The sequence below is a fragment of the Quercus robur genome, chromosome 2, assembly GCF_932294415.1.
Source record: "Quercus robur chromosome 2, dhQueRobu3.1, whole genome shotgun sequence".
Classification (NCBI taxonomy): Eukaryota; Viridiplantae; Streptophyta; class Magnoliopsida; order Fagales; family Fagaceae; genus Quercus; species Quercus robur.
The window spans coordinates 21,658,577-21,681,225 of record NC_065535.1 but is presented as its reverse complement, the minus strand read 5'-3'; the positions used below and the strand labels follow the sequence as shown (position 1 = coordinate 21,681,225).

The 22,649-nt window shown below is 36.5% G+C and overlaps 1 protein-coding gene across 9 annotated transcripts; it reads left to right on the top strand.

Moving 5' to 3' along the window:
• The first annotated feature begins 1,410 nt into the window (after positions 1-1,410).
• LOC126712877 (uncharacterized) lies at positions 1,411-21,151 on the top strand. 9 transcript variants are annotated; one of them, XM_050412384.1, is made up of 20 exons: positions 1,411-2,555; positions 4,692-5,328; positions 5,423-5,511; positions 5,608-5,706; positions 6,986-7,688; positions 7,820-8,869; positions 9,031-9,091; positions 10,240-12,053; positions 12,710-12,839; positions 13,011-13,131; positions 13,221-13,304; positions 14,302-14,766; positions 15,552-15,647; positions 17,046-17,231; positions 17,375-17,554; positions 17,780-17,893; positions 17,978-18,160; positions 18,862-18,906; positions 19,539-19,617; positions 19,813-20,071. In XM_050412384.1, the coding sequence occupies exons 1-20, from the start codon at positions 2,472-2,474 to the stop codon at positions 19,869-19,871; spliced, it is 6,279 nt and encodes a 2,092-aa protein (XP_050268341.1). In that variant the 5' UTR covers positions 1,411-2,471; the 3' UTR covers positions 19,872-20,071. The 9 variants fall into 9 exon arrangements, with proteins under 9 accessions (XP_050268341.1, XP_050268342.1, XP_050268345.1 ...); XM_050412385.1 differs by lacking the exon at positions 19,813-20,071 and adding an exon at positions 20,361-20,643 and having other exon boundaries at positions 1,412-2,555; positions 7,817-8,869; XM_050412388.1 differs by lacking the exon at positions 19,813-20,071 and adding an exon at positions 21,132-21,151 and having other exon boundaries at positions 1,413-2,555; positions 7,817-8,869.
• Positions 21,152-22,649: the final 1,498 nt, after the last annotated feature.

The window sequence follows — 22,649 nt, the reverse complement described above, 5'->3', positions numbered from 1 at the left end:
TGATTTTTTTAGTAATTAATTTGACAATAATTAGGACCTAATAATGTTTGATTGAGGTTAGGTGGGTTGAAAATCGAAGAAAAAATGAATGAATCGTGGCTGGTGTTGGGTCCAATCGACACATGGACTTGATTTCCATATGTTAACTGGTAGATAGAGTAGGGATCGGTAGTTGGACCCATCTATCTTGCTTTTTTCGGCGTTGCTTGCTTTTCGCACATCTTGACTCTAAGCCAAGCCACCAACCCCCTTCAGAACCTTTCCCCCTACTATAAAAAGTGGTGGAATTCTAATTTGAAAGCACCCACTGCCCTGTGGTTCTAGAGGAAACAAAGAAAGACACCTTGTGACCCGTTTTCCTAGTCATACGCATACCACGCCGAGCCATGCAATTCCGGTTTTCCTAGTCTCGGATTTGCAGTTGAGTAACTTGTTGTCTTGTTTCACTCTTCAAAAACTTTAGATAACTCTCCCTCCTCTTGTTTGTTTTTAATTTGAATGCAGATTAGTGTAGTTATGTTTTTAGTGTTATAAACATGTGTTGTGTCATTGTATGGTAGAGAATAGGATCTAAGCACGCCATTTGTTTCAATGTTGTTCTAATGTTGTACACGTTTTCGTGCTTGCATTATTTACATGTTAATGCATATGGTTATGTTACACGACCTTAGAATTCCATGAATTCAATACTTTCCTGTTCTTGTCACTAAGCACACACAACCACCATGCTTTAGTTTCCAATTCATCTAATACGATCACATGCTAGAACTAGAGTACTTTTATAAAATGTTGAATGTTTAAATGATGTTACATGACCATTGATCACCACAGTGTATTTATCCAGGTGATTGTCTAACCTTTTCCCATCTTGTGACTTAGCATTCGAACTTAGATTAAGAGTTCTTAGATTAGTATATATTCATGCAGTTTTCAATTTTAAGAATGTAACTAAAACCAAGGCCATGTATTCATAAAAAAAAAAAAAAAAAAAAAAAAAAAAAAAAAAAAAACCCAAGGCCATGTAAGCTTTTATTTTTAACGATTATATCTAAGACCAAAATCATGTAATGCCTTATTCATATTCAAATTGATATACATTTTTTTTTAACCATATCAATAAAAATGATAAAATTTTCATATAGCTTTTTCATTTTTTTATTATATAAATTAAGTTGAGACTCTATAGAAAACCCTAGATATAGAGGAAAAAATGTAATTAGTCAAATCATCACTATGAGACACACCGCACATCATTCCACCCAACTTGTGTGAGCATGGCCCAACAAGAAAATTGGTCATATCGAGATTGATTGTCTTTCACAAATTAGGATAATGAAATGTCACATTGTTGGAAAATGTCATGCTCGTTATTTACTGTGACACTTACTTTTGATGAATTACAAGACTTTTAGTCAAAAGTTTGCCAAACTTTGTCAAAGGTAGGGGGTTTAACCTTGAATTTGCAAGTATTTCTTGTCTTGAAATTTGACTGGGGTAAAAGAGTTCAACCAAACATCAGTAGATCAAGGTCAAATATAGTCAAACCTCCTCAAACTTGATAAAAGTCTACAGACTTAAAGGTTTGACCAAGAATTCATGAAGACTTTTGATCTAATTAATTCAATTTTTGAGACTCTAGATCTGGCATGAATGTCCTTACAACTGCACTATTGAATCATTGAATGAATAAATAGTAGGAAAAGTGTTACATAGTTGAGTACAATGAGGGATTTGTAATGTGTGAGTAGATTTGGAAACAAAAACACAATCCAGAACAAGTATTCTTCCTTCTTCCCCCAAAATTTTTGGGGGTGATAAATTATTGTACTTGCAAGGGCATATGCTCCCATTATCCAAACACAACATCATAGTGGCCCCACCTTCCTCCCCTACCATTCCAACTCTCAAGTCTCACCCATCCACAATCCACACGTGTCAACCTCCCATTCGCTGTTTCATTTGGACCCCCACCCCCTATCCTCTCTCTCTGGCGTGCTTTACTTGCCTTGTGACGCTACAGTCCTGACCATATACTCTGACACTTTTCTAACCAAGCCACACCCCCAGAGCTTTATTAACAATCAACGGCTCCATTTCAATCATGGTTTCTACAATCACGAAATTATCCAATCCAACGGCCTGAATTCGACAATCAATTACACAGTACACACGCGACGTGCCAGAGTGGCAGTGCCAATGTCAGTGTCCGGTCAGCTCCGCCTCGAAATACCACACCATCATCAATCAGATGCTCTCACTCTCTCTCTCTCTCTACATAATCTAGGGTTTCCATATTGCTTTACAGTTACACTTCTCTGATCTCGTCTCTTTATTCTGCACATGTCTATGTTCTCTGTATTGAAAACTGTGGAAGGACATTTTCTGCGATTGATCTTTTGTGAGTGTTCACTTTGAGCTTCTTTTGGTGGTTTCAATGGAGGAAAGTTAGGGTTTTTTGATTGTTTAGAGTGATGGAGAGCCTGTGGCAGCTCAAATGTAGTTCGACATTGCCGTCCTCATCGACGCCGTCGTCATCACAGGAGCCTCGGGATCAGGTGAGCTATTCGGTGCCGTTTTGCATTGCATGTGAATGTGATATTGGAGAGGGAATGGCTATTGCTTTGTTGGTTTGGTACAATGTGATGTTGGGTATGTGAATGTTTAATGGTCAAATGTGTTTTAAGTAACATTTATATATGGTAATTTGGTGTTAATGAGTGTGAGAATTATTAGATAATGGCTATGTCTTTAAGATGTGTATGTATTAACTCTTGTTAATATTAGTTTTAGAACACTTAAATGGTCACCTTCAATTTGGTGAGTTTTTAAAGAAATCTATTGATGGATTACATTGTCTCTTTATACCTTCCAATCTTGCAGAATATCATGATTATGGGAGATCAATAGATGTTTGGTCTATGAAGTGTTTTAAGTTACATTTATAAAAATGATAAAATAAAATGTTTAAGTTACATTGTTTTAAATAAATGTTACACAAAATCGTGTGTGTGATGACCTTGATGGAATCACATTAAAAGTTGTGATGTTAGGAATATAGTAAAATAGAATAGGATGACTTTTCTGGATGCGAATGCTCTTATGAGCATTGCCCATGAAATTGTGACAGTAGTGTAGCCAATCAATGCGCACAAATGTTTGTGAGATATTTTTAAATTCTATTTTGTTTTGGATTAGTAAATGGAAAGTTTTATTTAAAGAAAGATAAATACAACACAACAGGGGCTGTTAAAAAAAAGATGTTGTTTAAATTCTTATGGCGTGGAATTGAGTAGTAGACTAAAGCAAAGCTTAAGAAGGATTTGATGTTTTGGAAGGTTGCAATTTTGGAATTTGATTGAATTTTATGGTTTGTTTGGACTGTTGGATTTGACATTGAGTTGGGCTTTCGATTTGGAATTGGGTGGTTCAATACCAAATCCATTGTTTGGATCTTTAATCCCTAGCCAATTCTTTTGACTCTCTCCACAAAGCAAAGCAAAGCAAATCTGGTTTTGATGCCAAATTTTATGTTTAGTTGATTAGTGAATAGACTGTATCATTAAAGAAAACAAGGTCATTATAGGATTATAAAAAAAAAAATTATATAACATTAATAGATTATACAATATGTAAAGAATGAAAGGACGTAGTTAGATTATATGTTGTTTTGCCATTTTAGCTCAGAATTCTAAATACATTCCAAACCAATCCAAACTGCTGAATTATATTTCTGTGAAGTTGTGGATCAGCGAAATTCAATGACAGAGAAAAAGGAACTGGGCAATGCTGAAAGCTAATTTTACAATTACTGTAAGGAAAAGGATTGAGTTAGCTTGAAGAGAGATTATGTACAAACAATTCAAGTATGCCTAAAATTCTGGTGGTCTTGTTGCTCAGATGAGGCCATTTGGTGGAATCAATTATGAATAGATGCTCTAAGAGGGCAATGCCTCTATACTAAAGAAGTATGTTTGGAAACATAGGCTCTGCCCAGCTACGGATGATAGTATAAGTTCTGGGGCCGAAATCTTTCTACACCTGTCTGATGCTTCGTATAAGAGTGCAATGCCTCTATACTGAAGAAGCATGTTTGGAATTATAGGCCCTGCCAGTTACAGATGAAAGTAGAAATTCTGTAGTACATAGGCTTTGCTCTGTAAAGCCCAATTCCAATTTAGTTTCATAACTTTGCACCAGTGTATCCAAAAGGAAGATTTAGACTCTTTCTTGCAGATTCTTGCCACCAAAGTCTTTCTTGATCCATCTGATGCCCTGTTATTGTGGCTTTGTTTAAGAGCAGCTGTCAAATTTAATGTGGTGATGTTAAAATATTTTTCTGGCAATACTGCCAATTGGAAGTGATTCATGGATACGAGGAACAAGGGAGGCTACTCTCTTCAAAATTTTAAGAATGAGGGATGAATAATTCGTTAAAATCAAAGTTGGGAGGCTATGACTAGTCTTAACAAGCTTGAAGGAGTATTGGAACACTGGAATTTGTTGACCTTGTTGTCTTTTTATTGGTCTTCTTTTGTGCCTATGGTGTATGTTTCTCCTTTATTGATGATGTAATTTTATGTGATTTAGAATATGTAGATACTAGATACATGTATTTTCTGTTTTATTAGTTATAGCTAGACATCATTGTCGAAAAATTTTCATTAATTTGTTTTTTGTTTTATTAAATATAGATGGAGACAAATATGCTCAGCTATTCTTATCCGCATGTTGCACCAGATTTGAGATCAACAGTGTTTGGAAGGATGCAAGATCATTTCACTACCCATAAGCCTGGCAGTGTAGACCTGGGAAATTCTTTTCTTGCTCTCCTATCTGGGTCACCATCTTTGTTGCAGTGTGATTTTCAGGAACTTTCATGTCCAAAATCATCTGGTTCCTATGGTAAACTTGCTACTAATCACAGTAATGTCAATGTGAATTCTGTTGGAAGTGATATTCCACTGATATCCAGTGGGTTACAGTCAGAATATCTAAGCAATCAAAATCTGCAAAATGGAGAAGATTTATGTCATATTGTTTCAACTAGGGCAGTGGTGAATTCCAATTGCGGTGGCAATTCTGCTTTGCATGATTTTCAGGGATCGGACTTGGCTAAGGCAGTTATCAGCAGTCACATAGTTCCTGGTAATGAGAAAGTGAAGGTTCCTTACTCTTTGAGTGGAGAGTGGCAACATACAATTCCTGCGAAGCTCAGCAGCATGAATGTTCAATGTTCACAAAAGCTGCCTTTAGAGGCAGACTCTTCTATTTTGAAGCAGTCATCTAGTTTCATGAGTGGATGCCCTCGTGTGTTTTGCTTGGGTACAAGTGAGTGCATATTGATTCCCATAATTAGTTAAATTATTCATTATATTTTCATCGTATGTGCTCATATCTTATTATTTATTTTTAATTTGAAAAGGTGGGTATCTACTTCTCAGCAATACAGGACTTCTTGGTATTGTATGCTCATGCCATTGTTTCCACATGTCTGTGACTAAATTTTGTGAGGTAACTTCTTCTTTGACTTCCTTTTTATGAGACACATCTGCATCCATTAATATGTTTTCTTGCTTAGTAAAAGGTTTAATTGCTGTTATTTTGCAGCATTCAGGATTATGTGATGTTAACCCCGGAGATGCTGTTCATATGGACAGTGGAGAGACCATTGCTCAGTGGCGTAAGCTCTACTTCCAGAAATTTGAGGTAAGATGTACTTAACGCTTCAGTGGTTGTTTCATTTCATATGCAAGCATGTGTGCACATTTGGGTAAAGTGTACGTGTTAAAAGACCTGAGTGTGCATGAATGCGTAGGCGTCTTCTATGTGTATCTGCAGATGAATATGCTCATTAGTAATGCTATCCTGTGTTCCTGATTGTTTGTTGTGACATAAGTTCTCTTCTTGTGACTGCTGATATGCAGTTGTTAAAAAATATACTCCCTGCCCTTGGACAAAACTTAAAGAAACGTCTTTGTTTGTGTTGGCCTTTAGTCAGTCATGTTAGTAGTTTAGTACAGAGGTGGCTAATTTGTTGTTCATGAAGTTCTTCTGGTATATTGGTGATTGTTTTTTTATTTCCCATGTAAACCAAGTAGCATGTACACATTCCTTTTTCAATATAATCTTTGCACATGATTTTCCAAAACCTTGAATATTGCCTACATGCTGCCCCATGCTTGTCTAAAGTGTTTGAATTTGTAAATGATGGTGGCATGTGTCTTGGTATGATGTGATAGCTTCTGATGGTAAAAACGATAATATAATTCAGAAAAGAAACAGGTAGCATAATACGTGTGCCTTTTTAAGGAGCATTGCTTCAGATATTTAAGGTCCGTTTGGATAGAATTTATTTTGCTGAAATTGAAAACTGAAAACATTGTAGCAAAATAATTTTTAAATGTGTGAATAGTACCGTGGGACCCATTTTTAATGAAAAAGTTGTTGAAAAGTGAAGTTTGTGGGACCCGTGAACAGTGCACGGGTGCACTGTTCACTGCGGAAAAGTCAAAACATGCGGCTGGGAAAAAAAAAAGGGGGAAAGAAACGCAAACGTGGATCCGTGTTTGCGGATCCAAACGGATAGTTAGTTGCCTCTAGCTAGAAGCTTGTCGGGGAGGAGTTGATGGCCTATTCTCTCATTATGGTACCAAGCCAACATTATGATGTGATAGCCTCGTAGCATAGGTTGGTTTCATTTGATGTATGAATAACTACACTAATCCCATTTAAACTGTGGTTGAACTAGATGGTGCTTGATATTTTATGTATGTAATATAAATCCGTATACGCATATGGGCTTGCACCTAAAAGTTAACTTTTTACTAGGATGATGTAGTTGAGTTGAGCATTTATTGCTATGATAGTAGGTTATGTTTTTTAACCACTCATTTTTCCTTATCTTTGGAATTGAGAGTTGTATTCTTATTTGCATGTGTTTGAAGCAACGAGAACACTGGATGGTGATGTTTTTATAATGCTTTAGATTAGGGTTCCAGAAGATCGGAGTGAGTGGGACTGGCCTGAAGGATTATCGGTGACTGCTGGCTTTGTCAAATCGTGTGCGACTATGTCCAATGTGTGCAAGAGCCCTGACTTGCCTCATCCGGTTGGTTCGTCTGGAGGTTTAGTAAGGTCTGGACAGCCTTTAGACCATGCTTTCTTTCCAAAGAACCCTCATACAGACCAGGATTTGCTTATTGATGCTTCACAAAATAAAAAACAGAGGAACGTTCAGGACGTTGACAAATTTCTTCCAAAGAGCTTGAATGGCACATCACGGAGCAATTTGCATGCCATTGGGGATAACCAGATAATGGAGTTCCCTACATCTAGGCGTTCGACCCTGCAAAAGTTTGTTGGTAGTGGACTGGATAGTGGTTGTCAGTCCATTTCTGCTTACAATGATTTTATTATGAAAAATGGAAATTCATCTGTCTCACACTCTGCTTTGCAGAATGTAAGAGACCTTGGTAAAGACTCTGATGTTAACAGAACTAAAAATGTAAAAGGTAGTGTGATTGTGGGCAGGGATGCTACTTCTTCAAACATTGAGTTAAGGCTTGGGCAGCCATACCAACCCAGTCAGACTTCAGGAAACTCAGTTTTACCGGTTATAGGACCACAGCTATTTGACAAACTTGTCAATCCACCAAAGTCCTGCTTCCATCGGCAGATGATTGATAATGGTTTGTTATAAATATATTTTTTACTTTACTCATTGCCTATGGTATATGTGTTATTTTCTTATTCCACCAATTTTCTCCATTTTAGCTGAGCAACCATATAATGGTTACTTTTGTAACTTTTGGTGCAGCAGCCAACTATAGCGATGAGGATAGGCGATATCATCACCGTGATGCTGATTCATTTAATTCCAGCGCTGAAAAAGAACCAAACCAGTTGAATCATGGGAATCACACATTTGGAATTAGTAATGCTATGGATTCTGCTAGACTAGAAAAGTTAGAAGGCAATGTGCCCAAGAGTTCTGTGGTTTTGCCACGTACAGACTTTCATACTCCAACTAAGGACAGTTTACACTTTAAAGCTAATGTTAATATGGTAAATTGCACTGAGCATGCTATGCCTAGGGCACTAAATCGTGAATCTCATGCTGCCGAGTGTGATCCATTCAATGTTTACTGGAATGCTGGTAATGGTTTTGAGAGGCAATTGAATATTCCTGCGTTGGGTTCTCAAAGATTTATAGACAAGGGTAAGGGGGTGGGATGTGTTGCTGATGTCCCCTATGTTGCAACAGACATAGGATATGGCAATCATAAGCAGGTAGACAATTCAATTTTAGGTGGAAGCAGTGATCCCTTTTTTGCAGCTGTAAATGATAAGAGCTGTTATTCATGTCAGTTGGCTAGTATACCACCAGATATGTCTGATGCCAGAAACTTAGTTAGCTATCTCGAGAAGGTTCCTTGTCTTGGAAGTAGCGGACTAGGTGATCATGTTGCTCTTAGATCAAATTTGCGATCGCAAGGAGTCTCAATGGGATTTCCTTTGGTTACTTCAACTTCTACTTTGGATGGGACTCCATCTTTCTTGAGACAGGATAGTATTGGTGTGAGCCCTTATTTGCTTGATGAGAATTTGAGATTGCTAGCATTGAGGCAAATAATGGATTTATCCAAGCAACAACATGCATTGTCTTCCCTAATGAACCAAGAACAAGGGAAATGTGTTAGCTCTTCTAATGTACAGCATTCTCTTGTTGACCCTTCAACTTCTCAAGAGCAAAGGCACAGACCTAATCTTTCCAGTGGACGAGGCGTTTCTGAACCCTCCAGGAATTTGCTCCAATCTGCTGCCACTTTCAGGGTGGGTGATGATATTGGAAAAGTGGCTTCTGTGACAGGCAAGTGCATATTTTGTTTTTAATTGTAAACGTAAAAGTTTGGTGAAGCAGGAATCCAAGTATTCCTGTTCTTGCACGGAGTTAAAATAGTGTTTATGAATGTCTGTACTACTGTTGCAATATCTCAACATTGACACTGGGAATTTCGTTACATCCTGAAGGAATTGATGTGCACTGTCAACTTTCTGATGATCCTAGTCTAAATGAGCGGCCCTCGTTAAGGTCAGTTTGGGATATTATTAAGTCAAGTAAAAAGTAAAGTCTTATCACTTTGCTTCATGTATATTCACTTTGACATTGATCTCATAGTTCTTTTAATGGTAAGTCAAGTAAAAAGCAAATTTTTTTTTTCACATATATTAAATGTATATATTTACATCTGTTAAAATATGGAGAGAGAGTGAGAGAGGATAAACATATTTTTTATTGGTAATTATACACGCACTTGGTGAGTTTCGAACTCATGACCTCACCTTCCACCTTATTCTTTCAAGGGGGGTGGGGGTTGGGGGGGTGGGGGGGTACAGATCTTATTTTATTTTATTTTATTGGTAATTACTTGTACCTTGGGGGTTTTGAACCCATGACCTCACCCTCCACCTTGCTCTTTCAAAGGGGGTAGAGAGGACCAATCTTTTATATTTTATTGGTAATTACATGTACCTTGTGGGTTTTGAAACCATGACCTCACCCTCCACCTTGCTCTTACAAGGGAAGGAGGTGCCATCTGAGCCAATCTGTATGAATTGATCAAGCATTTGCTGGTGGCAGAAATTTGTGGTCATACTAATGTAAATGAAAAATTGCAAATATATGTAGGTTAGTATATATATATGGAAGTATACATGTGACGGAGAAGAGTGTGGGGGGCTGAGATTAGTCATTACCAAGCTTTAAAGAGATCCAATCATAGAATCTGACTAATTATTTTCTGAGGCCATGCTAATTTTTATTAATTTAATTAAACAGTTAGTATGATTAACTTTTTAACAAGCTACGTTCTAGAGGAAGGAGTGAATGAGATTGGTTTGTGTTAGCAGACTGACTACATTCACGGAATCAATGCACATTCTCTTTTCATATATAAACCCATATCTGAACTGGCCACACACGATGGTATTCCCTTTAATGTGTCTGTTTGTAATTCTTTAAGGGCACTTGCATTTGGACAACCCTTCTTTCTAATAAATTATTCTTATAAAAAAATGGCAATATAGATTTCTGCATTTTCTAATAAGGGCACTCACATTTGGTCACTGCATTTCTGCATTTTTCTAGTGGCTTTGTAAAAATGACAATATAGATCCCATTCATTTGCTCGTGTGAGGTCTGTTCTGCTAACCTTTTGTTCTGGTATTTATTGCTTTTAGACTTGGCAGAAGTGATAACAATGTCAGCAGATCAAGTGAGCATGAAATATGCTTTCAGAGAGTCCCACACAAAAATTGTCAGGGCAAGTGCAGCTGTGAAGCGAGCACAAATAATTTAGGAAGAAATTTTGATTCACAAGTTGGTAGCTCTTTCAATGCCTTTAAGGAGCAGATGGGAACCTGCAGTGGTGAAGCCTCAATTATTATGAATTCTAAATTTGCTAAAGATCATTTTCTGCTAAGGGATGCAAATATTTCCTCAGAACGAAGTGGGAAGTTGAATGGGCAACTTCATAGAAACAGAGTTTGTCATGCATCTGAGTGGAGAGATGTGCCAAGCAAGGTGAAAGGGGTTCGTAATGCAATAGTTGTAGAGCGGTTGGCTAATGTGTTGGATCAAAGAGGAAATGATGGTAGTCAACTTAAAGATGCTTCTGCTAAATGCTTCAATGGAGCGGTGCAAATTGATGGCTCCTTAAAAGAGCAAGAAAATTCAAATGTTTCTTCAGGATGTTCTGCCCCTGCTGTTACACAGTCATCAATTGAGGTTAACAATATAGAATTTTCTACTATTGATGCTGGGGATACTGGATATGTAAGCAATGATATAGTTGATGAAGGATCAGGCATTGATAAATGCTGGTCATCAGATGATGCACTTGGAAGTGAAAGAAGTGCTGATTTCCTGGGCTCTACCTGTAGGACTAACTTGAGGAAAGAAGGATCCTCCCATGTTCTAAATAATCAATCATCTCGTAGTCTTCTTGATGAGCTTAAGCTCATGGATTCCTTGACATGGAAGAAAGACCGAAATCAAATCAATAATTGGCATCAAATCCATTCTGGGCTTGCAATTTATGAGAAAAGCAATCCATCACAAAAGATGGTTAGCGGCCTGAAATCGGGGAAGAGAAAGAGAGCAATGAAATTGAAGATGCTGAGTGCCTCATTTCCCTCTGCAGGTGTAAAACCATATCAAAATCCCAATTCTGCTGAATTGCCCTCCTGTTCATCCAAAGAAATTCAGTTGGTTATTCAATCTGACCAGGGGACCTCTCTTGTTTCTGGGTCTTGTATCATTCGACCTAATTCCAAACGTAGATTTTCTTCGGCCACAACACACTCTCATAAAAGAGGAGTGAGGGAAGATGATAATCAAACAGAATTAAATGGTGATGCAGACTTTTGTAAAAACCCTGAAGTTTCAGGCAGAAAGAAGTTGAGAAAGTGTTTCACATCTGGCACTTTCAGGAAATTTCGGATGCAAGAATCAACTCATGAAGAGGCTGAAGAGACTGAGAAATACAATTCAGTAGGTTGTGTAGGGACACCTTCTAGTCGACAATTAAATCTGTGTTCAAGGAAGGCCAGAGTGGTAGTATGTGGAAAATATGGTGAAATATCAAATGGAAAAGATGTGTCAAAGCCAGCAAAAATCGTTCCTCTCAGCAGGATTCTTAAAACTGCCAGAAGATGTACACTCCCCAAAAATTGCAAACCCAGACTGAATTCCACGAGGGAGTTGAGAAAGGCAAACTCTACCAGAATTGATTTATGCTGTGATAAATTCACTGATTTGAAGAATGGAAGCAGTGTAGGAATTTGTGATAAAATAAATCTCGACAATTCTACAGAAGAAACAGACAAGGCGTGGTGCAGTGAAGATGAGCAATTTGCTAAATCCATTTTGGTGAAAGAGAATGATGATAAAAGAGAGAAAGATTATATTATTCTACACAGTAATGCTCCTTCTCAATCGAAGCTTAAGTGTAAGGAAATTCGCAAACGCAGCATTTATGAGCTGACAGTTAAAGGTAAAAATAGAATGTTAACTGCTTTTTCTTTATAAAATAAATAATTTTATTTATTTATTTATTAATAATAATTATTTTTTTAAGGTTTATTTTCTTTCTCCCAATATAATAGGAATACTCTGTTTGTACTCTCGAATGTTTTTTTAAACCTTCTTGATTTCTTCAAATTTACTCCCTCAACTAAGTTTAATGTTGTACTTTTATATTTGATTTTCAGTATCACAATTTTAGTTTGGAGAGCTGAATAATGTATCACAAATTTTATTGAATCGTTGATAGCCTTTAGACCTGAAAATGGGTGTCCTTTAATTTTTTTGAATGGCTTTGGGTGTTGATAATGACAACCCATTTAAGAAACAAGTTTTACAGCTGGGTGACTGTATAGCTACCTGACATATTAGCAGAGTGCATTGCTTTCGCCTGTTATGGTGACTGCCTTCTACTGTTGTACTTAGTCCTGCTTCCGATGCTAATACTTCTGAGAGGGTTGATCAGAACTGATTGGTGGATTAACAGTTGATGCTCCTTGCGCTAGAAAAAAATGGCTTTATTGTTAATCTGTACTTATATGCACATCATATCACCATTTTACATTGAACTTCTTGACATGGGCATTTATCTGTTACATCATTGATATTTTTGCTCATCATCATCAGGAAATAAATATAGTTCCAAAAGTTTTCCATGTTCGAAGATGTCAAAGTGCACACCAGAAATGAAGGTGGGGAAAATTTTGAAGAATGCTGACGATAGCAAGCGTGGATTATGCAAAGTTTATTCTAACAAGTAAGATCCTTGTGACCAATTTGATCAAACTGTTATATATACTTGTATGGCATTGAAAATTGGAAGCTTAAATAGATTGTGATTTTGGATCCAATTTATAATTTGGGATGGTTTACTCACAAGCTGCAATTTTAATATGAATTGATTTTGATCATAATGGTTGTGTTACAGATCTACTGAAGAGCACAAGTGCCTGCCCACTTCAAGTTCAGCTGCATTCTGCTGTGTTTGTGGAAGTTCAAACCAAGATGATATTAATTGCTTATTAGAGTGCAGTCGATGTTTAATCAGGGTATGTAGCCACTAAAATCATGTCAATTTGAGCTTCTTCTTTGTGCTACTGGTAATGATTCAATGATATTGATGTGTCATGATAAGCAGGTGCATCAAGCTTGCTATGGTATTTCCAAAGTACCTAAAGGTCGTTGGTATTGCAGACCGTGCAGGACAAGTTCAAAAGATATTGTAAGAGACCTGAATATTCATAATATAGTTTGTCATCTAATTCAACCTGTCAACTGCTGTCATCAGTTACTTATTTTTTGTGCTCTCTCTAATATGAGTCTCTCTCTTGCTTTCTAGTTCTTAGTTTATATACACACGCACAGACAGAGAAGTATTGTTTGTTATCTCATTCTAAGGTTCTTTCCTGCCATGATTCAAGCTGCAACAGAGTGGTCAACTCTAGCCCTGTATGGTAGACACTGACACTATGTTGCCACACAACTGCACATCCATGGTCTCACTTCTGCCATCTCTTGGCCAATACTACCACTTACACAACCACCTTTTCATGATAATTTTAGTCTCAGTAATGCTTCAAGAACTTGCTCAAACATGCTTCCATTTTGAGATTATTGGTGAGTTGGTGATGTATGACAAATTAGGGATTTGCTGATGTGGGCTTGCGGTGGGTTAGGTTTAGGAGGATTTGTAGATCCAGGGTTTAGATTTTTAGAAGAAAAGGTTGGAGCTCAAAATTAGCTAGGGTTTGAGAGGTTTCTTTTAATGATTATTTTAACTAGTCGTCAGTTATTTGATGACTTTGATGAGTCACTTGCACTGCTCAATGGAGATAAGTTTGGGCTTGGCTATTTCAATGACGACTTTCTTACATTCATGTACAAGGTGATCTATAAGATCTTTAAAGGGGCGTAAGCATAACCTTGTAGTTCATCTATGTTCTCTAGACTTCTTTCCATATTAATCAATTATGAGAACTTGCTTACTGAATATAACAATTCAATTTAGTGACCTGAGGATAAGTATATCCGGGGACGTGGGTTTTCTTCCAGATATTGGTTTTGTGATGAGTTGTATGAAAACCAATAAATTGTTTTCTTTATGCATATATTTTTGCATATTGTTGGCACTGACTTAAGATAGCTAATTGTGTTTCTCTGCCATATATATATCTTGTGATTCCCTAATGCCTTTGTTATTTTGGTTTATTGCCACCTAGGTTTGTGTGCTCTGTGGCTATGGAGGTGGGGCCATGACTCGAGCATTGCGAAGTCGCACAATTGTGAAAAGCATTTTGAAAGCTTGGAACTGTGAAGCAGATTGCAGACATAAGAACATGATTTATTCTGCTGAATCTTTACAAAATGAACAAATTGCATTGCACTCCTCAGGTTCTGGACTTGATGGGAATTTATTTTCTGTTCTACAACCTGAAAATATAAAGTCGTCAGCTATAGCAGTGAGGAAAATGGATTTGCAAAAACAATTGGATGTTGAACAGGACTCTCCTTGTGCTAGTAATATAAAGGTACATAACAGCATAACAGTGGGAGTACTTGATTCAACAGTTAAGCAGTGGGTTCATATGGTTTGTGGGCTTTGGACTCCCGGAACACGGTGCCCAAATGTTGAGACCATGAGTGCTTTTGATGTATCTGGTGCTTCAAGTCCTAGAGCTAATGTGGTAAGAAATTGTGCTTAAGAACACTTTAGACAAGAGTATGGCTTAGACTATCACATGCTTAAGAAGTAAACATGGATTTTGAAATAGTTGTTATGATAACCAAGCAGTTTATTGTTATGGTTAGTGGATTTTCATGCATGTATGGAAATTAGCTTAATTTCTAATTTTTCACACGGTTCTCTGTATCTTGTGATACACAAATGGTACTTTTTGTATGTAAACCCAATGTATCTATTTCGTTTATCTTGACTGCACCTAACTATAAGATGTAACACATGGTAGGAGACAAAGAAGTGCTCTACTGGCTGTTTTTGACTATTCTGTAATTTTTTTTCTTTTATCTTAAAGGAAACTGTAGCATTTGAAGACTTGTTAATTTTACTTCTCTACAAGGGCTCAGAATCAAATACTATTAACTTATGACCTCTAACTCATTTATTGTCCATCTGGCCTTTACAAGTATCTATGGCATGGAATTTTCTATTAAAGTCCAAAGTTTAAAATCTTATTGTTGTGCTAGAAATTTGGGACCTATTAGAACTAAAAGCTCATTATGCTCTTTCATAGACCTGCATGTTTTACTGGATTCTCTTAAGTTAAAAGTGGAAATTCTTACCTATCCAAAAAAAAAAAAAAAAAAAAAAGAGTAGTGGAAATTCTTGTGACTGGTAAGATATTATTCCTGAAAACTATAATGCATTGGACTCTCATGATTTGAAACTATTTTGTTGTTATGTGTTCAGAATTTTTAGTAGTGTTCTTTATGTTTGCCATTTGTTTTCCAGGCTTGCTCTTTGTGCAATCGGTCAGGTGGTTCATGTATAAAGTGCAGGGTTTTGAGTTGCTCAATTCAATTTCATCCATGGTGTGCTCATCAAAAGGTTTCTACCCTTCAATAGTTTAGACCTTGAATTCATTTCGCAGCATTTATGATCCTTCTTATCATAAGTATTCCCGTGGAGCCTTTTGCTGTCTTGATTTCGTACATACTTCTCATGTGTCCCTTACTGAAATATCTTTAATTGGGCATGTCTATTTAAGCCTTAAGGTACACTAATAAGGGAACTTCTTGATCTTATATGAACTTTCTGCAGAGTATTGAAATGCTTACTTGGTTTTTCATTAGTAAAAAAAAGGCCAACTTTTTGTGAAGGATTGAAATGCTTAACTTGATTATCATGACTTAAAAAAGGCCAAATTTTTGCAAAGGATTGAAATGCTTAACTTGGTTTTTCACGAGTAATAAAAAGCCCAACTCCCATTTTGAGTTACCATATTTTTTTCTGCACATTGTAAAACACTTCTATATGAACAAAATTTTTGTGGTGTGGTTTTGTAAGAGGTGTGAAGTCTTATGTGGTGTCTGTGATCCATATGGAACTGTGCACCTTGTGTTCTTGTTGTTGATTAGACTGTCTTATTTATCTTGAATGGTTAAGGGAATTTCTAAGATAATACATTTCGCTTAAAAATGGTTATGTGAAATCTTTGCATGTAACTACATCTCTACTTGCTTTAGTTTGTAGGCTACTTTACTAGGTTATTTCTGCCTACTTTAATAGGTCTGATTATCTACCGACACTTATGCGCCTGAGATCCTATGGCATTTTCCTTTGATGTTATCAACACTACCTTGAGTATGCTACCCTTTGATCTTCTCCTGTGTTTGCAATTCATGTATAACATTCCATTGATTTGTTCATGATGGATGTTTTAGTCAATACCTTGCTAATACTCAAATAATGTATTGGGTTGCCATGTGTAGGGTAATGTTATCTCTCAAATCAAATGGTTCCTTTCACATCTTTAATACATTTTCACTTAGGTGGCATTAGGACTTTGTGCAACTGAGTTGTCTATATTTTTTGATAGGATAGTTTTTACCAGAAGTGGCTTAGTGCTTTTTGTTTTAGTTATACATTGTGAAAAGATGTATATTAATTGCTTAATTTAGCCATGATAACCTGGAAAAGGTTTTACCTGGCATACAACCGACTTGTTTATTGTCTGACTTATGAGGAACATGAGATATCTTGTCCTTTCAATGGGCATAGATATTTGTTTGTCTTGACCTGCCATTTACTTGAAGTCTGAACACTTGTTTTAAACTTTTGTTTTGTCCGAATGTTTCATGGTGCTTTTACTGAACTCTCGGTTTTTTTTTTTTGTCAAGTTTATTCAGGAGAATTGATTTCCAAATAAAAGAAAAATGACTTTGTTGACGGTCATTGCTCCTCTTCTTTGTGTCCTGATCACTTCTTTTTGTGCACATTACACAGGGTCTGTTGCAAAGTGAGGTTGAAGGTGTTGATAATGAAAGTGTTGGGTTTTACGGAAGATGTGTGCTTCATGCTACATACCCCACTACTGAGTCTGCCTGTGATCCCATCAACAGTGAGATTGGTTGTCAGGGAGAAAAAGAGTTTGCTTGCGCTAGGACGGAGGTATTCTGCCAATTAATTGAGGTTTTCTTTCTGAGGGTTTTTTTGTTTTTGTTTTTGTTTTATTTGGGAGAGAAATAGAGGGGGTTTTGGGGGGGGGGGGGGGGGGGGAGCATTCTGCTCTTTGAGGTCCTGAGCCATATATATAACTTTTTGTACTGTTGTAGGGTTACAAGGGCCGCAAAAGGGATGACCCCCAGAATGATCTTTATGGTCCATCAAAAGGCAAGGGTGGATGCCTTGTTCCTCAGGAACAGTTAAATGCTTGGATTCACATTAATGGGCAGAAGACGTGCACACAGGGGCTTCCAAAGCTGGCAATATCAGATATTGAGCATGATTGTCGGGTACATTCTAGTTGCTTATGTAGTACTATGTTACATTGGTTTTATAAAAGATAGTATTGTGTATTTTTTCCCCTTTCATAGTCCCTTGTTTTTTTTTTCTTGGCAGATTTGCTAATTGAAATTTGTGTTTTTCAAGTTGCTGAATTTTACCAGATGATTAGATTATGAATTTATGATTAACTCATGTTATGATTCTCACTATAGCTTTTCCTTGTTTCTGTGCAGAAGGAATATGCTCGCTACAAACAAGCAAAAGGTTGGAAACACTTGGTTGTATACAAATCTGGCATTCATGCCCTTGGTCTTTACACATCTCGGTTCATTTCCCGTGGTGAAATGGTTTGATCTTCTTACCCCTTAAGACATAGATCCGCAGGTTTGCTATGATTGGATTCATGATATATATATATCATGCTTTTGTAGGTTGTTGAATATGTTGGTGAGATAGTGGGTCTACGTGTGGCTGATAAAAGAGAAAATGAGTATCAGTCTGGGAGAAAACTTCAGTACAAGAGTGCTTGCTACTTCTTCAGGATAGATAAAGAGCATATCATTGATGCTACCCGCAAAGGGGGGATTGCTCGTTTTGTGAATCACTCATGCCTGGTAATTGTGATTGAGGCTTTCTTGCTTAAGAATTTAGCTATAAGACAATGATTTATTTAACATTAACCATTATTCCAAAACTTTAGGAAATGTTAAAATTTCTAGCATGTATCTGTCGCAAGGATTTTTTAAATTTACTTATGTCGAATAGTATACTAGTCTTGACTGGTTGTATTGGGTTCCAGCTACTATTGACGCCCCCAATCAATAGTAACAAAAGAGGACAAATTAAACACAGAAAGCTTCTGGTTATGAATTACTCTTATATTTAAATAAAAATTTGGAAAATTTAACCCAAAAAAAATTATATTGGCATAGAAAGAATAAAAAGATTGAGTTTGAATATAGTCAGATTTGTGTTATGCTTATAAAAAAACAAAAAAAAAAAAAAAAGTCAGATTTGTGTTAGTTTTTTTGGCTTCTTGAAATGATTTTGATAGGGAAGGTTTTTCTTCCACAAAATAGGCTTTCCTGGCCAATGAGCTTAGCTCAAGTGGCACGTCCACCCCTTATAAGTTACAAGTTCTAGGTAGAGAATGAGGTCGTGGGTTCAAGACTTGTTGTGTACAGGTGTAACTTACCAATAAATAATAAAAAAAGGCTTTTCTGAACTTGTGCAAAGAAGTTATTTCTGTGGTGTTATCTAACCATTCTGTGCTTCAACTCAGTTTTCTTACTTGATTTTGAATTGATGTAACCAGCCAAATTGCGTCGCCAAAGTGATATCTGTGAGAAATGAAAAGAAGGTAAGTTGGAACTTAGTTTTGATCTTCCATTATTTTTCTCCATGGTTGCTATAGTTCATTTTATGTGGCCATGGCTGTGAAAGAAGAATGGTAGTGTGTTTTCTGGTTGTCTTATGCGAGTTAGTCATTTGTTTGGTTTGGAATTTGGATACCATGGTTAATGTGACTACAAACTACGCAACAGGGACATAACTACTTCTAGCAGTTATATTTATTTAATGCGGTTGGGCATGTTTCAAGCAGCATTACCTATTGCACATATTTATTTGAGGTCACTAATATCTTGTATATTATCCCTATTACCCAGGTGCTTTAATAATAGCATCACTTGCTTTCTGAGAAAATCTTCCCTCCCTTACTTGAAAGATAATCCTCCAGTTAATGTGATTTATGGCCAGATTTATCCACTTAAGACTAACGTACACTTCATTTTTGAAGTTCCACAGAAACATGGTTGGTAATATTAATCTATTAGTGGGTACCCCATATTGGCCATTAGAATTTACTGTAGTGATCATCACATGTCATTATATTCCATAAAATTGCGTGTAGATTGTCCCCTGCATTTTAACTTGTATGATGTTCTGAAGCTTTGGGAATGCTGGATTACTTGATGGTTTCTTGGTTTGCAGGTTGTCTTTTTTGCTGAAAGAGACATATTTCCTGGGGAAGAGATAACATATGACTATCATTTTAACCATGAGGATGAAGGTAAGAAGATTCCATGTTTTTGCAAATCAAAAAACTGTAGGCGCTTTTTGAACTGAGATAATATGAACCCAATTCCTTGTAAAAAGAAGTCATTTAAAAAAAAAAAAAAAAACCATTATATGGGTTGTTGATTTATGGCCTTCACTACCATAAAATAGGATGAGAACATAGTCCTGAAATTTTGACTCTGGCCAGAAAACATGCACATGTGCAAGCAGAAGTTACCTACCATGAAGGAATCTGATGGTAGATGACCCTGAGATTTTCCTCTCGTGTGAGTGTGCGTGTGTGCATGCGCATCAGTTGCACATGCAATTCAAGTATGCTTTTATGCATTTTTTATCACTGTCATATTAAGTTTCTCTATTTCACCCCATGAGAATGTATACGGTTAAACAGATATTTTACAGAAAGATGGCCCAAAAAGAAATCCATTACTACAAATTTTTTGTTACTTTTATTGCTTTATGGAAACCATCCAGAAAATGGAGAAAGATATGGAAAAATGTTTGCAGAAAAAGAATCTCAGTTTATCTGTCCTAGCCTCCTAGGTCCGGATCCTTGAAATTTGCTTGTATATTCCCATGATAAGTATGCTTAAATGCACATTATATCACTGTCATATTAAGTTGCTCTATTTCACCCCAAGAGAATGTAGATGGTTAAACAAATATTTTACAGAAAGATGAAGCCAAAAAATAAATCCATTACTGCGAATTCTTTGTTACTTTTGTTGCTGAAAGGAAACCATCCAGAAAGTGGCGAAAGATGTGGAAAAATGCGAGCATAAAAAGTATGTCAGTTTATCCGTCCTAGCCTCCTAGGTCCGTCTGACCCTCCAACTTTGCCTGTCAACTCCCTTGATATGGTAAAAATGTTGTTGGAAACATGCTACCCGCTAGATATGTTATCCCTTGTCAAATACTTTGAACGGATAGAGGGGTTTCTGCCCATTATAACCCCTCGAATTTTCAGTTGTAGCGATGTTTTCTAAAACTTCTTTTTTGTATAAATCCGGTTCATCTATCAATATGTTTTCATAAATTGCATGCAATGGGAATTAAATGATATACGTGACATGCATGAGTTTTCTGAACAATTGAGTTCCAAATTATTGTATAGCAGAGAAATTAGTAGGGATGGTACCCAACTTAACCCTAGCAATAAGGGTTTAGAATATTTAAATGGGGATGGGTTGGGTTAGGGTTTGGAATAGTTTACGACTTTATGTTGTTAGGGTTTTGATAGTTAGGATTTTCAAATCCTTGATATAGGTCCCGTCTGTTTCTCCGTATACATCTATAGAAGACTTTCTCATCGATGGTTGGTAAATGTGTATGGTAGACGTGTCGAGGTTACATTTATTTTGGTGTAAAGTGATTTTTTTTGTTTGTTTGCTTGAATCAAAAAACAATTTATGCCATTTGGCTGCGCGAAAAACTCTGTACACATTGGAGGAATGGAAGAAGTGGTGGCGGCGTTGGCATGTGACAAATGATAATGGTTAACTACAGGTTAGTAAGTGGTGATTGGTGGTGGTCCACAATTAGTGCCTACAATGGTTAAAGATCAACCGTTGACAATGGACAAGCAATGGTTGTGGCTGATGACAATAGTCAAAGCGGTGTGACCTTGAATGAGTGGTAGACGATAATGGTTAGACCCAGAGTAATGGATGGGCAGGTTGGTGATGGTAGTTGACGTTTGGGGGTTTGGGGAAGGGAAGGGAGGGGAGAATAGTGATGGCATATAGTTGAAAGGGGTAAGGGGTTGGGATGAAGCCAAGGCTTTGTTTGGAAACTGTCTTATGCTTTTTAAAAGCTTAAAACATTTTACTATTTTTGTGTAACATTTTCAATTGCACCAAAAACCGAAATATATTTTTGAGCAATATTTTACCTTGAAACAAATGCGGCTTGTTTTGAAAGATTTGAGAAAAGGATGGTAATACTGATTTGTTTTTTTGTCTTTTTAAAAGATTGGGCCTTGTTTCAAGCCGTCCATAAAATGTGACGAAAATCAATTGAAATATTATAACGTATCTTTAACCCTCTTTTTGGCAATGTTGTAGGCAGAAAGCTAAAACAAAACCGCACCTACTTCAAGATAGTAACCTTGAATCTACCAAAAAAAAAAAAAAGTAAAGAGAAAAAGTGATTTTATTAATGAGAATCTAAAATCCGAATTGCTTTACTGGTTACAAATACAATGTAATATAAATTAGAAAAGAATCCTATGGTGACTATAGGCTGACAAAATAAAGCACGGTATTGACTCGAAAATAAGAATTTTTTAACGAATAATCGTTAAAAAAGAAGTAAAATTAGAGAAATTACATAATAAAATTCTACCGACTTTAGGAAATGTCGCAGGCTAACTATGATTAAAAAAAAAAAAATATTTAGATGTTATAATTGAAAGTTACAGTAAAAAAGAAAATCACCATAGCTAGCGAAATTGACCAAACGTAAGCCTAAACGAAGGCATTTGACTGAGGAGCAGCGTAGGTCGTGGTCATAAAGAGATGAATTTTGACCCTCATGTTCATTCCCTTCAGATTATAACACATGTCGTTTGATTTCTTCATTTGTTAGGGAGAGGTGGGTAGGTGCTTGGTGGCAACAGGCAATCGTTGTCTAAGAGTGGTCGATGATAATGGCTAGGTTGACAATAATGGGTGATCGGTTTTTGGTATAGTTGGGGATTGAATCTAGATATTTTATTGAACTATTAAAGATTTTACCAATTGAGCTAATTGAAACCTACGCATGTGGTGGTGTTAGTTATTGATATTTGTTTTGTGTGCACAAGGGGTGGGGGTGGATAACGAAACATAGTGTCCATTTGACAAAAATAATTTTTGCTAACTTATTTTACTATTCAGCTTATTTTTACTACTATTTATAGGTCTTACTACACTTTTTGGTATTATTCATGAGTCTCACTATATTATTTCAGTTAACTTTTACCTTTATTTATAGTACTTTCAGTAAAAAAAAATTTCAGTTTCAACTAAATAAATTGATCCCAAA

Coding starts and splice junctions, on each gene's coding strand:
- LOC126712877 (XM_050412383.1), top strand. CDS start 2,472: ATGGAGAGCCTGTGGCAGCTCAAATGTAGTTCGACATTGCCGTCCTCA. Junction 2,556..4,691: donor CACAGGAGCCTCGGGATCAG/GTGAGCTATTCG, acceptor TATTAAATATAG/ATGGAGACAAATATGCTCAG. Junction 14,767..15,551: donor CAAGTCCTAGAGCTAATGTG/GTAAGAAATTGT, acceptor TTTGTTTTCCAG/GCTTGCTCTTTGTGCAATCG.